At 49.2% G+C, this 13,432-nt stretch overlaps 1 protein-coding gene across 2 annotated transcripts in view; it reads left to right on the forward strand.

Annotated features, from left to right (window-relative positions):
* Positions 1–13,432, forward strand: part of PLXNA4 (plexin A4) — a 539,940-nt gene that overhangs the window by 512,112 nt on the left and 14,396 nt on the right. For both annotated transcript variants that reach the window (XM_011995835.1, XM_011995836.1), the window contains 5 exons: positions 2,249–2,352; positions 2,896–2,995; positions 4,218–4,408; positions 5,653–5,822; positions 10,314–10,526. In XM_011995835.1, coding sequence (XP_011851225.1) covers positions 2,249–2,352; positions 2,896–2,995; positions 4,218–4,408; positions 5,653–5,822; positions 10,314–10,526 — 778 coding nt within the window. The remainder of the gene's footprint in view (positions 1–2,248; positions 2,353–2,895; positions 2,996–4,217; positions 4,409–5,652; positions 5,823–10,313; positions 10,527–13,432) is intronic.

Consider the following 13,432-nt stretch of genomic DNA (forward strand, 5'->3'; position numbering starts at 1 on the left):
TGACTCAGACAGGGTTGTTGAGTATGGCCGCCCAGGCTGTGCACTGCACAGCTCGAAGGGGAATTGTACATCATGGAAGAAGACCTGCCCTGGCGCCCAGAATCAGTCACCAACTGTCATTGCCTAATTTACCAGGCCATGTAGTTTATTCGGATGCTCCTGAGATGTGCTACAATTCTTTATCAGCAAGGAGTACCATTGCAGCTGCTAAGCTAGAGGGCTGTCTCTCCACTGGCACCTTCTCCTTCCAGTCCTAGTAAGCCCCATAGTCACTTCAGTGGAGGAGACTCCCTTGGGGCCCAGCCAGAGGACTTAGTGTCCAGAGCTGAGTTCACTGCATCCCTCTCCCTAGCCCAAATATGAGGAAAGCAGAAGCTGGCTCCCTTGTGTGTTGTGCCTTACAGCTGTTCCTCCACCACATGCAGCCTCTGACTTAACCAGGTGCCGCTCACTATGCAAGCGGGGGAGACTCACTGACTTATACTCTCCAACCCAGACTGGTGTCCGCCAGCATCCAACTGCACAGCACATCAGCTGTGTGGCCAACTTGGAGAGATTCCTCTTCCTTTGCTCCAGCCACTCAAAAGTGCATGCATGCATACCTCCATAAAATAAAAAACAAAAAAACTCAAGAAACCAAACAACACAATAACAAGCAAAAATGCTAGTGACCAGATACCTCAGTGAGGCATTTTCCCCTTTGCCCATTAGCCTAACTGCCCCAGACCGTAATCACCATGAGCAATCCCAGCTGTGACATCCACCAGACTAAGGGATGGACGGGCCCCAGAGACTTCTTGCTCCAGTGAGCAAGCATGTAGTCTCTATGCTTTCATTCCTTTGACCACCTGACGTGAAGCTAAGCTCTAAATTAGGCAGCAGGGAAGCCCCAGGGACTGGAGCCCCAGGAACTGGAGGCAAGGGGCTTAGATTTTAGGAGCATCTCTGTTATTCCAAAGGGCATGCCATCTGTGAAATGGGATTGGCAGCACAGACCACAACAAATGCACAACGCAGGGAGGAATTGGTGCTCTCTGTCACAAATGTGGCTGGTCGTGGACCAGCCTTGGCAGGAGGGAAACGAGGAAGAGAATCTGAACATGTGGCTCTGTGAGACATAGGAAGAAATCCCTGGTGGGTCAAGCAGTGACTGCCAGGCCACTTAATCCAGCAACTAACCACACTCTGAATGAGCCCAGCATTCTTTGCACATTTCAAAAGTATCAGCATCTGAGAGGCATTGAGCAGGATCTGGGCTGCCTGGAAACCAAATGTTTGACTTCTTGGCTGGAACACATGTTGCATTTGAATTTAAGAGGCTGTTTCTCCTTTCTGGTGTGTGTCCATGAGAATGGTATGTGTGCATGCATGAGCTCATACATGTGTGTGCTGCATGAGTTTATGTGTGTCTGACATGCACATGGATTTTCATGCGTGTACATTTCAAGATAGGAATGTGCACTTCTGCACCTACATGTGATTTGTACCAAGTATGTTGGTGGGGATTTGGTTGATGAGAAACAGCCTCCCATTTCCCCATGTATTGTAGGTGTTTGGGCCCATGAGAATAATATGGGGATGTAAGTATATCCTTGTAACATCAAATAATTAGGTGTTGGATAGATTACAACGTTGGTATCATTTCATCAACTTTGTGGGGAAGGGGACATTCATGGGCATGAGAATGGGTTTTGCTGATTTTTTCCACACTCTTTGACCCAGTCTCCCTGACAAGGGTGACACACCTGTCAGTTTCACCCTATGGCATGCACCCCTGGAGCAGATCTGGAGCTGTTCAGTGACTGAGCCTACAGCCTTGATTTCGTCAGCTCTAAGAGCTTCCAATCAAGCAAACAAGCCACGCTACCACAACTATGCCACTTTGCATTTGCCTCGTGCTTTGTCAAAGCTTAGTGTTTTATTATGTGCCCCTTTTGTTTGGCTAATACTTTTTGAGCATCTACTTTTTACAGATGTAGCCATTCCTAGCAAGCAGATGGGCAGGGGTGGGTAAGCAATGTTAGCCCCATTTTGGTCACATAGTTTGTTGGGATCAGAACCAGAACTGGGACTCAGGGCCTCTCTGCGTTGAGAGCTTTGGCACTCCCTCTTCACAGGAGCATGTGCTAGCACTTACAATGGATACACCCTTGAGCTAGCACTGCATAGGTTACCTACACAGGGGTCCTCAGCTTCCCCACAGGAGGGGTCAGAGGGCCTCTCTGAGATGCCACTGCTCTCTTGGCAGAGTGGCGACAAGGAAGTGGGGCAAGGATGATCTTGCAGGATGAAGACATCACCACCAAGATTGAGAATGATTGGAAACGACTGAACACGCTGGCCCACTACCAGGTGAGGGGAATGTGGAAAGGGGAGGAGCTAGCCAACTACAAGTCCCTTGCCCTGGAAATCATTGTCCTGGAATAACAGGGCTAGACACCAAGCCCCTCAACAGCACTCCATGTTCCGTTAGTGCTCCAGAGGAAATTGATGTCTCCCAGCCAAGAAGCCAGGAAACCCTGACCTCTTTGGAGATAACATGCTGACATGCACACTTTCTGCAGGGCACGGGCAGAGTCCCCAAGGAAGGCCCTCCTGAGAAGTTCCTCTGGGCATTTAAGGCTGGGTTATCTTCCAGGGAAGCACTGGGATTGAGAATGCTAGGGAGGAGCTCTTCCCAGGAGTTACTCCGAGAGAAGCCACAAAATAGAGCACTAGTCAGTATCCAGATCTGTGTCTTGTTTTGCTCCAAGGAAAGCTGACAGCCTCCAAAGTCCCCTAGTTCTCCAGCAAGGCACCAATTGCCCCTTAGTGCCAAGTTCATCCTTATTTGTCCTTATTTCCTGGAGTGGCAGAGCTGCTGTGCCCAGGCCCTGAGAAGCTTTTTTCCTGTAGGTGCCAGATGGTTCCGTGGTGGCATTAGTGTCCAAGCAGGTGACAGCCTATAACGCAGTGAACAACTCCACCGTCTCCAGGACCTCAGCGAGTAAATATGGTAAGATCCCACCGAGTGTCCTGGGGAGGCCCGGGTGTCCAGAGCAGCTGTTGTCATGACAACAGCATAGCCAGAAGGCAGGAGACTCTTGGAGAGGGGAGCTGGGGCATCAGAAAGGCTGACCATCAGGGAAGAGAGCCAGGTGGGGGAAGAGGCCCCTGGTTTCAGTCCGTCACTCTGATGCATAAGCGAGACCTTCATCCATGAGCAAAAGAGTAAAGCCAACTTTCATGAATGTCTTCCAGTCTGTAAGATGCCTTTCCTTGTGTGATAGCTATTATCTCACATCATGTTCTTAACAATCTAGTGAATTAAATAATTATTATTTCCCCCTATTATGCAGATTAGTACATTATAACTCAGGTGCACAGAGGTTAAATGATTTGTAAGAGCCACTGTTATTTTGCAGTGGAGTGCAGGTACAGACCAGGTGCAAGGCTCTGCAGTGGTGGGGAGAGGGTGCTGGAGGTGGGATAGAAGCCAGAAGGAGCCCTGTTCTGTCTGCCCTATCTGTGTGCTTTGGGGCTAGTCATCTGACCACTATGAGCCTTGGCTATTTATTTATTTACCAGAAGAAGAGATTGAAAAATCTACTGACTGAACAGGGTCATTCTAGATAATAAATAGATGAATACAGAGAATAGTTCCTGCACACAGTAGGACCGCCATTTCATTTTCCTGCTCAGTACTCATTTCACAACACTTCACAAACACTGGCAGGAGTTTCAGCAAATAAACAGGAATAATTTGGCACAGGCCAGAGGGGAGGACAGACGAAGGTGAGCAGGTTACCAGGCGATTACTCATCCGATCAGCGGTTATTAAGGGAGACAGGCTACCTGCTCTTAAGTGTGTACTTAATTGGCTGCACAGAACTCATCCTGAGACATGACTTGAGAACTCTAACAAGGAAAAGCATTAAAAAAGTACAGGCTTATATTTTTTACAAATTGAATAATTAAGGGTTGACACGATGCAGAGTACAGGAAGGAGGGGGAGATCTGAGTGGGTAGAATTAGTCACAGATAGTTTCCTGGAGGTGGTGAGAAAAGCATCCCAGTTTCAGGGAATGCACCAAACCAAGGCGAGGTGATAGCACCGGCCAATGGCAGGAATGATCAGACAGTCGTTGGCTTCCGCCAGAGCGAGGGATGCATGGTAAGGTGATGGGCTAAGGCCTTGTGGCCTCACATACATTTGGGGGTGATCCTTGCCTCGGCAGAAAACATGATCCGGTACACGGGCAGCCCTGACAGCCTCCGCTCACGGACACCTATGATCACTCCTGACCTGGAGAGTGGAGTCAAGATGTGGCATCTAGTGAAGAACCATGAGCATGGAGACCAGAAAGAGGGGGACCGGGGGAGCAAGATGGTGTCCGAAATCTACCTGACACGACTCCTGGCCACTAAGGTATCAGACTTGAGAACTGGGTGCAGGGAGCCCAGAGGCTATGAAGAGGGACTTCATCAGCCCACAGAAATGCCAGAGTAGCCAGTACCCAGCATTCGTGCTGGTGCTCACTCTATTATCCACCCCAGGAGGCACTGCTGATCAGCCCCTGTACCGAACCTCAGAATCCTTCTCAATCCAGCGCTCCAGGCAAACCCCACCAATACATTGGTGTTGGCATGCAATCTGAAGATTTGTTTCTATCCCTTCTCCATGCCCTTCTGAAATGCTGAGACTCTGACTGCCTCTTTTCACATTCTTCTGCCATGCCTTATAACAGAATGGTTTCTTCTCTGGGGTATCCTCTACAATCTCAAGTGGCGGAAGTCAGGGCTCCATCAGTGACTTCTCAGGCACCATTTTTTTTTTCTTTTTTTTTTTTCTTTTTTCTTTTTTTTTTTGTTTTTGAGACAGAGTCTTGTTCTGTCACTCAGGCTGGACTGCAGTGGTGCAATCTCTGCTCACTGCAACCTCCTCCTCCCAGGTTCAAGCAATCCTCCTGCCTCGGCCTCCCAAGTAGCTGAAACTACAGGGATGCACCACCACATCTGGCTAATTTTTTTTTTTTTTTTTTTTTTTTTTGTATTTTTAGTAGAGGTGGGGTTTCACCATGTTGGCCAGGCTGGTCTTAAACTCCTGGCCTCAAATGATCCGCCTGCCTCTGACTCCCAAAACCTGGGATTACAAGTGTGAGCCACCGTGCCTGACCCCAGGCACCATTTGTAATCCTGGTTCTGGGGACATTGCTTACCTGCAGTGCTAGTCTTTCACTCCTGAGACTGAGCTCAGCTCTGCTCTCTGCAGAGCCAAGTGAGTCACTGTTCATTAGCCAGTGTGAGTAATGCCCAAACAAAACCAGCAGATTGTGTTTGTCTGCTCTAACCAAGTGAGTGTTCATTAGCATTTGTGAAAAGTGCTAAAATAACACCGCCAGAGGGTGTTCAACCAAACCGTGTTGTTGGCAGAGGAAGCCTTACGTAGGTCCAGTCATCAGTGTTATATCTCTTTTCCTTGTGCAGGGGAAATTTAAAGCTGTTAGAGACAGGCGAAATGGGAAAAATGATTTACATGGACTTACCCAATTTCACCCAAGCGGGGTGGACTGTATACCATCCTCCCCTGCCTAGGTCTGTGAGGCAGGTTTTAAAAGCCATCCTCAGAACTACGTGAGTTGAGCTGTGTCTGGACATATCCCACCTCTCCAGGGCACACTGCAGAAGTTTGTGGATGACCTCTTTGAGACCATCTTCAGCACGGCACACCGTGGCTCTGCCCTGCCCCTGGCCATCAAGTACATGTTTGACTTCCTGGATGAGCAGGCTGATAAGCATGGCATTCATGACCCACACGTCCGCCATACCTGGAAGAGCAATTGGTGAGTAAAGGGAGGGCAGGGGGCACATCGGGAGCCCTGAGCCCACCCAGCCTCGAGTCAATGGTGATGGGACTCTGGGCCTTCAGGAGAAGGGCTGACCAGAGTCTGTTTTCATCAGCAGGGACTCTGAGCAGGCACATTCTCTGGTCCTCCCCATCCACTCTTCCTAGATTTTTGTGCTCATTCCCTCTTTCGCTTCCCTCTAGTAAAATCTGTCTGTGCATCTTTCTTTCCTATCACTTAGTCAGTTAACAAACATTTATTGAACCAGCTGAAGAAGCAAGAAATAATATGCCAAATGTCACGGCCCGGACACTCTCCCATCCAAGTACCTCCTGGGTGCCTGTGATTATGCTAGACACTGAGGATCATGAGCTAATCAGACATGGCCCCTGCCCTCAAAGAACCGACAGATGAGGGTGAGAGGCAAGGTAGTGTGGGACAAATGCTATGGAAGATGGAGAATGTGTCATGTGCAACTGGATCTTAGAAGGGCAACAGCTATCAGTGACTTGCAAGCAGTTTTGAAACACACCTAGGAAGCAACCAGGTGAACAAAGGGCATTCGTATTCTGTTCAAGCAGTTGCTGTCTTCCCATTACCTCCTTTTCCAAGTTCTGTGTGGTGAAGAGACCTGCCCTTAACCACTATGTCTTACTTTGAGACAACAGGATTCTCCAAGTACTAACTGACACTCTAGGTGTTCTCCCCTATGATCCCCTCTGTCCTTTTAGCATGGAGCATCCTTCCTTTCACTTGTGCGTAATTTGTATTTGAGGTTGAAATTTCAAGAGCTCACATCAGTATTCAGCACTTAGTATGGAACCTTGCGTAAAGCTGGGTCTCAGTAATTATTGATGAGATGCAGGGCCAAGGTGGTCTCTGGTTGAGAGCTCTACCTGAGGCAAAGCTGGCTTATCCTTTGTCCCATCAGTTCCAGAACAGCCTCCCTGCAGCTTTTCCATGGTGCCTGTCCCAGGCTCTTCTTCCCCAGATCATTCTCCTGAGGCAGTGTGGGCCTGTTGCCCAGCACTGACAACTGCTAGGATGGGCAAGGCATTAGAGCTCAGCCAAGCACCCTGGCACCTAGCCCCAGGCCCCAAAGCAATGCATAGATGAAGGCAGAAGTCAGACTTTGGTACCAAAACTGTGTTAGATATAGTATGCTCTGGCTCCTCATCCTCTTCACCGGGAGAAGAGACTATCCCTGCTGAATATGAAAAACCAGGCAGGAACCAAGGTTGAGACCACAGAACTGAAGCGTGGGGTTTGCTCCCACATTAACTCCTGGTGAGAGAAGACCTTCATGCTGGGGTTCTTCCAAACTTTCTCAAATAAGACTCAAAAATCTAGATTGCTCACTCAGTGTAGCAAAACTGGGTGATGCGATTTCCTCCTTTGAAAGCTGTGCTGGGTCTAATATCTCCCAGGACCTGCCTCTAGGTAAGATGCGTTTAACTCTCCTAGACTTCTAGACTTCTTGGCATGACTACTGGGAGCTGTTTGGTGGGGCATGTCCCCAGCCTACCAATCTGCTTCTGTCAGTGAGTCTTCCTACTTACTGCCTCCATTGAATGTTAACAGCCTTCAGAAGATTAAAAAAAATGTTCTGCCCAGAACTTCTCTTGGTCCTAGCTGGAGAAAGTTGGGTATTTCTAAACATTTCTATCTGCTTTCAGTAGCACATTGCAGGAATATCACCTACAATGGTATCCAAACCATTTGTTTTCACCCCGTCCCTCCTGCTGCGGTGAGGACACCTCCAGGGGTGCCATAATGTCCTTGGAGTAGAGCCAAATCCTTGGATCCCAGCTCTTCCAAGTACTCAGGTCTGAGCAAAGGAAACCCCAGGAAGTAGACAGTCCTGCTAGGCTCAAGTTCTCCCATCAAAGGACACTTTCCCCCAACCCTGACTTGATCTGTTGCTATGCTGAGCAAGACACAGTAAGTCTGGGAATTTTAAGATCTGCATATTGACTTGGAGTTAATTGTCTCTGATTGAAAGGTGATTATTTTTTTATTCCTGGCCCAAGGTGTAACCCACCCTCTCCCCACCCTCTTCTTCCACAGTTCCCTACCTCTTCTCTTTTAAATAAACCTCCTGCTCATTTAGCCTGAGTGGCTGCAATCAACCAGAGATTAGTGCCACCACTAATGTTAATAATATGCTAATATTTCATTAGGCGGGAGCCTTGGGTGAGTGCTATGGCTTCCCTGTTTGCTGTACCTGTCAGCAAAACTGGCTTGAGGACCAGGGAGCATAGGGGAGAAAAAACCAGCAGGGCAAATGTGGACTCCCAGAGTCCCTATTCCTGGGTGCAACTTCTGGACAACAGGAAGATATGAACAGAGACTTCATTAGCTGAGAAGTCGTGAGTCCTCCATTCAGGGCTCTGACCCCAGCTGTCAGGAAGCATGGGCAGCTGGAGTGACCCCTGCTTTCACCTGGGTGTTGTGGCTCTCTGAGTTTTTCTGGACACCATCCCATTATTTCCTATTAGGGATTTCCAGGGATGAAGGAAACACCGCCAAACATTGTCAGACCTCAATGCTTCCTGCCTGAGTCCCGCCCTGCACACTTTGTAGGAACTTAATAGATCCTTGTCGACTGATTGGCAGTCTTGAACATTAGGTTTTCCTGTATTAATAGCATTTGTTATTTGTACCTGCTGGCTGCTGGGAGATAGAACAAGTATAGAAATATTGTACTGGTTCTATTGAAATGATGTAATTCAAAGAGTTTAAGTTCTAAGAAGCAAGCCAAGCACATAATTAACATTCTAACTATTACCATCAGTGAGAACAACAACCAAAACAACAATAAAACATCAGGGGAAATGGCAGGAGGCAGAGGTGGGAGCAGAGGGAAGGAAGTAAGCAATCCCTTGCATGGTGCCTAGTCCTCTTTCCCACCTGCATCCCAGCAGGCTGGTTGGAAGCCATAGGATTAGAGCCCACAGGGATGGCTACAGCCAGAAGGGGCAGACGGCAGTTTCTCCCAGTGTCCCAGGATTGGGACATTTTAAGCAACAGGTTAACAATAGCAGACTGCAGGGCACACTTTTCCCTCTTTGTCTTTGTTGATGCAGAGTTCCTGTGTGCAACCCATCCTCCACCCCATTCCTCCAGGCCTCACTCTGCTAAGAAACACACAGGCCTGGCACGGTGGCTCACGCCTTGTAATCCCAACACTTTGGGACGCCGAGGTGGGCAGATCAACTGAGATCAGGAGTTTAAGATCTGCCTGGCCAACATGATGAAACCCCATCATACTAAAAATATAAAAATTAGCTGAGTGTGGTGATGGGTGATTGTAGTCCCAGCTACTCAGGAGGCTGAGGCAGAAGAATCACTTCTGAATCCGGGAGACTGAGGATTCAAGAATCACTTGAACCCGAGAGACTGAGGTTGCAGTGAGCTGAGATCGCCCTACTGCACTCCAGCCTGATGAGCAAAACTCCATCAAAAGAAAGAAAGAAAGAGAGAGAAAGAAAGAAAGAGAAAGAGAAGACAAGGCAAGGCAAGGCGGAGCAGGGCAGGGCAAGAGAAGGGAAGAAAGGGAAGGAAAGAAAGAAAGACTTATACAAGTTTTAAAACTCCCACCATCAAGTGCTCCCTTTATGAAGGCATTCTGGACACTGCCCTCTGGGTAGACTTGATGATTCCCTTGGTCCCATGTTGGACCCTACACATCTCTGGTCCTAGCACCAACAGTCCTCCCGGCATGTAGTCGGTTTCATGTCTGCCTTTCCATGAACCCATCACAATGCAGGCTTCTTGAGGGCAGAGGATGTGTCTCATTCATCACTGTATCCCCAATTGCAAGCACAGTTCCTGGTGGGCAGGAGGTGGCAACCGGCAGAAGCAGGGAGGGGAAGGAGGGAATACGATGGGGCCCATGAGGTGGATGAATGTGGGTTTTCAAGCCTGCCAGCTTAGAAATGAAAAATCAGTCAGCTACACTGTACTTCTCAGCCCCAGTAGGAGTAGGCTGAGAGGCCCAGGCAGGGAGGAAGGGTGTGACTTCTGCCAAGTCATACAGTAGATGGCAGAGCGTCAGATATGAAGCCTAGATTCCAAGCAATTCCTTAAAGTTTGCCAACTGGATACTTTTGTATCAGGCTTAGGAGCAGACAGACAGAGTTAGAAATTCCACTTTATAGCACACATCAAAGCTGCCTTTTAGGCCAAAGGGAAGATGATGAGCCCTGCCACCAAGGCTGGGTATCAAGTCCTCTCAAGTACCTACCAAGATTATATCTCTGGATGAATTATTCAGCCTTGGCAGTTCTCAGTTTCCTGGAAGGTAAATTCGGGCCCTGCAGACTTGCCTTACCTCCCTTCCTGGGCACATCCCGTCCCCAGCATAGAGAAGGCTCTTAAGTTCTATTAGTTCCCCAGGCTTCTCTCCTTCTCCAGAGACCCCTCCTACCCACGCCGCAGCCCCACTGCGCCGTCTCCCTTGACTGTCTGCCTCTTCCTTCCACGCAGCCTGCCCCTGCGGTTTTGGGTCAACATGATCAAGAACCCGCAGTTTGTGTTTGACATCCATAAAAACAGCATCACAGACGCCTGCCTCTCTGTGGTGGCTCAGACCTTCATGGACTCTTGCTCCACATCAGAGCACCGGCTGGGCAAGGACTCGCCCTCCAACAAGCTGCTGTATGCCAAGGACATCCCCAGCTACAAGAACTGGGTGGAGAGGTGAGTGCTGGGCCACGGAGCCAAGTCAGGGCCCCTTGCTGGAGCCAGCAGCTTCCTCCACAAAAAGTCCCCTCCCCCTCCAAAACCAGCTGTGCTTCCAGATGAGTCATTCACAAAGCCTGATCCTGCCACTGCACCACCCACACCCCCACGTCCCAGTGATCCTGTCCCCTGAAACCAGAATAGGAAAACTTGGCCAGAGATTGCTATGATAGCTCAGCTTCCCTGGATAACAGGCCCTGGAGCCTAGTGGCTGAAATGCCTTCTAGGCCCAGAGAGGAGATGTGCTCCTAGCTCTAATCTTCACCTCCCACCCCCCAAAAAATAAATAAAAACTGTCATCATAAGACTTCAAGGGGCCAGACTCCATCATTGCAGCAGAAAAAGCTGGAGGCCTCTACCCATCTGCTCCCGTCTGGCTGGCAGTTCCCAGCATTCTGTGGGGATGTTTTTGTCACTGTCTGAACAGCTTCTCACTCTCTCAGCCCCTTGCCTCTCACGTGAGCTCTTAATGCCCTGGGTCTTGCAGTGTTGTGATCAAATCCCAGTGTCCTGCAGAGCTCTCGTGACTGAAGGTCCCCCTGTGAGCTGCAGGGCTGGGCTCCTCCTAGGGTGGCGCTGACTCATGGTAAAGAAGGTTAATGGTTTGTCTGAGCCGCATCAGCTCCATACGCCAAGCACCTGAACTAAGCAACCAGCTGTAGCTTTATTCATTCATCACAGCAGCCCTGTACTAGGGAGAGGACAGGAACTGTAAGCTCCTTTTATGCCATGAAGGTGAAGAAATGTACATGCAGAATGGCTAAGTAATCTGCCCAAGGTGATTTAAGGGACCAAGATGAAACTAGATCCCAAACCTCTTAGCTGACTCCCAAATAACTTTCCTACCTCTTTGCATTACTTTCAGACAGGACTTCTGCCAACCCGTATGGTGCCTCTGTATGGTTTAAGAAAGATACCCCTTCCTACAGAATGAGGTAGCCCCACACCGAGTGTGTTTGCTGAGTGTTGGGCTTTGTCAGCCCCAGCTCGTCCTCTTGTCCAAGTATCTTTGTGCAGTGAGTAATCTGCACAACTCTACATGGCAGTCCTGCATTTAGACTTTCTCTTTATTCCAAGTAGCTTAAATATAAGAAACCTAGAGGGAAGCTCAGATTTGGTGCCTTTTGAAGAGTAAAAGAGTTCAGAAGGTGTGCTTGACTTGGTGACAAAATGTACTTTATCATTTTGCCTATGATAGAGACAGCCTCTGTCTTTATACTTGAAAATTGCCTTCCCTTATAAAAAGGAAATAACTAAGAGGGAGTAGAGTCCTGGCCACCTCAGTGCATTAGTGTCACTGAAAGGGTTTGATTTTGTTTTTCCCTGTCCCCTCTGCCCTGTGATACCCTCTCCTCCTTTCCTACTGAGGCAGGTGGTGGACATGCCACCTCGGCTGTCCAAAAGGAAACTAACTCTTTTGTCCTAGTGTCTGATTATGTCTGAGTCATCTAGACGTGTTCTTACCTCCTGCTACATAGACAGTGGCTCACTCTTCCAACAATAGAGCTGCCAGGACCGGGCCCTCCAGCCCCTCCCGTGTGGGCAGCCAATTCTTTAGCAGGGAGAGGGGAAAGAGGCAGCAGTGGGCTGTTGGTCATCCCTGTGCTACAGTGTCATTGTGATAGTGCCCCAGGCGGGGAGGGGGGAACCAGGGTTGTGAAGGGCTGGAAACATTTGTGAAGTGTCTGCATAAAGGACACTTCCCAGAAACAGGCTGCGTAGTCAGAGCTGAAGCTCATGCATGCATGGGCCGTGGAAGTAGTCTCCTTTCTGCTTGGTGCTCAATGAGATTTGTGCCATGCAGCTGCTGCAGGTCACAAGTAAACTCAGTCCATTGGGTTATTTTTAGGAGTGATTTGATGGTTTCCATTTCTTATCCCACTCGTTTCTTAGCAACCACTGACACTCTGAAGAAAGTCATTCACTTACTTGAGGCCCCAAATCTTTTCTCCTTTCCGGGACCAGGGTACAAAGACAGACAGATCAAGAAAACAGCATGGACAGGGCTAAAGTCAAGCCCAGAGGGCTTCTTCACTCGGTGATGGAGGGACAAGTCCACTCTCATTCCCAGAGGACGTATCCTCCGAGCTTGTCTGGCTCCCTCGAGGGGAAAGTAAAGTCTGGCAGGGCAGACCTCACCTGGTACCACAGCACACCTGATCTCCCACTTCCCCATTCCAAGGACATTGACAGCCTGCAGTTGAGGATGATGGTAGAGTGACCTGGCCACGGCTTGTTCACTTCTGAATCTGCTCGCCTGCTGTTGGTCAAATGGAGACAGTCCTCCCAGGACTCGAACTTAGAGGCTCACTGCTGTGGAGTGTGCCCTGCATGTATTTGGGGAAGGCTTTCTGTACCATCACAACTGAAAAATAGGGCTTACCCTGCCTTGTCCTCTCTTCAGAGCAGGTGAAAAAGGGAAGCATATAAATTCAGGAAGCCTCAATAACTCTTGGTTGAACAGCATAGATGATTCTGCCAGTATGTTGAGTCTTCTAGAAATTCTTTATCTAGCCTCTCACTCATCTTGTCATCTGTCCTCCCACCCATCCCCGACTCATCCTTCCATCTAGTCTCCCACCAGTCTTCCCACCTGTCCTCTCACCCATCTTTGAGCCCCTCCTCCCACCCATCCTCTCACCATCCTCCCACCATGCTCCCATCTGCCCTCCCTTCTCTGCTCTCACTCATTCTGTTACCCATCCTCTAACCCATCCTCCTGTCTGTCCTCCCATCCATCCTCCCACCTGCCCTCCCTTCTCTCCTCTCACTCATTCTCTTACCCATCCTCTGACCCATCCTCCTGTGTGTCCTCCCATCCATCCTCCCACCTGTTCTCGCTCCTGTCCTGCCATCTATTTTTC

Source organism: Mandrillus leucophaeus, unplaced genomic scaffold (genome assembly GCF_000951045.1).
Source record: "Mandrillus leucophaeus isolate KB7577 unplaced genomic scaffold, Mleu.le_1.0 Scaffold5, whole genome shotgun sequence".
In the NCBI taxonomy this organism is placed as follows: domain Eukaryota; kingdom Metazoa; phylum Chordata; class Mammalia; order Primates; family Cercopithecidae; genus Mandrillus; species Mandrillus leucophaeus.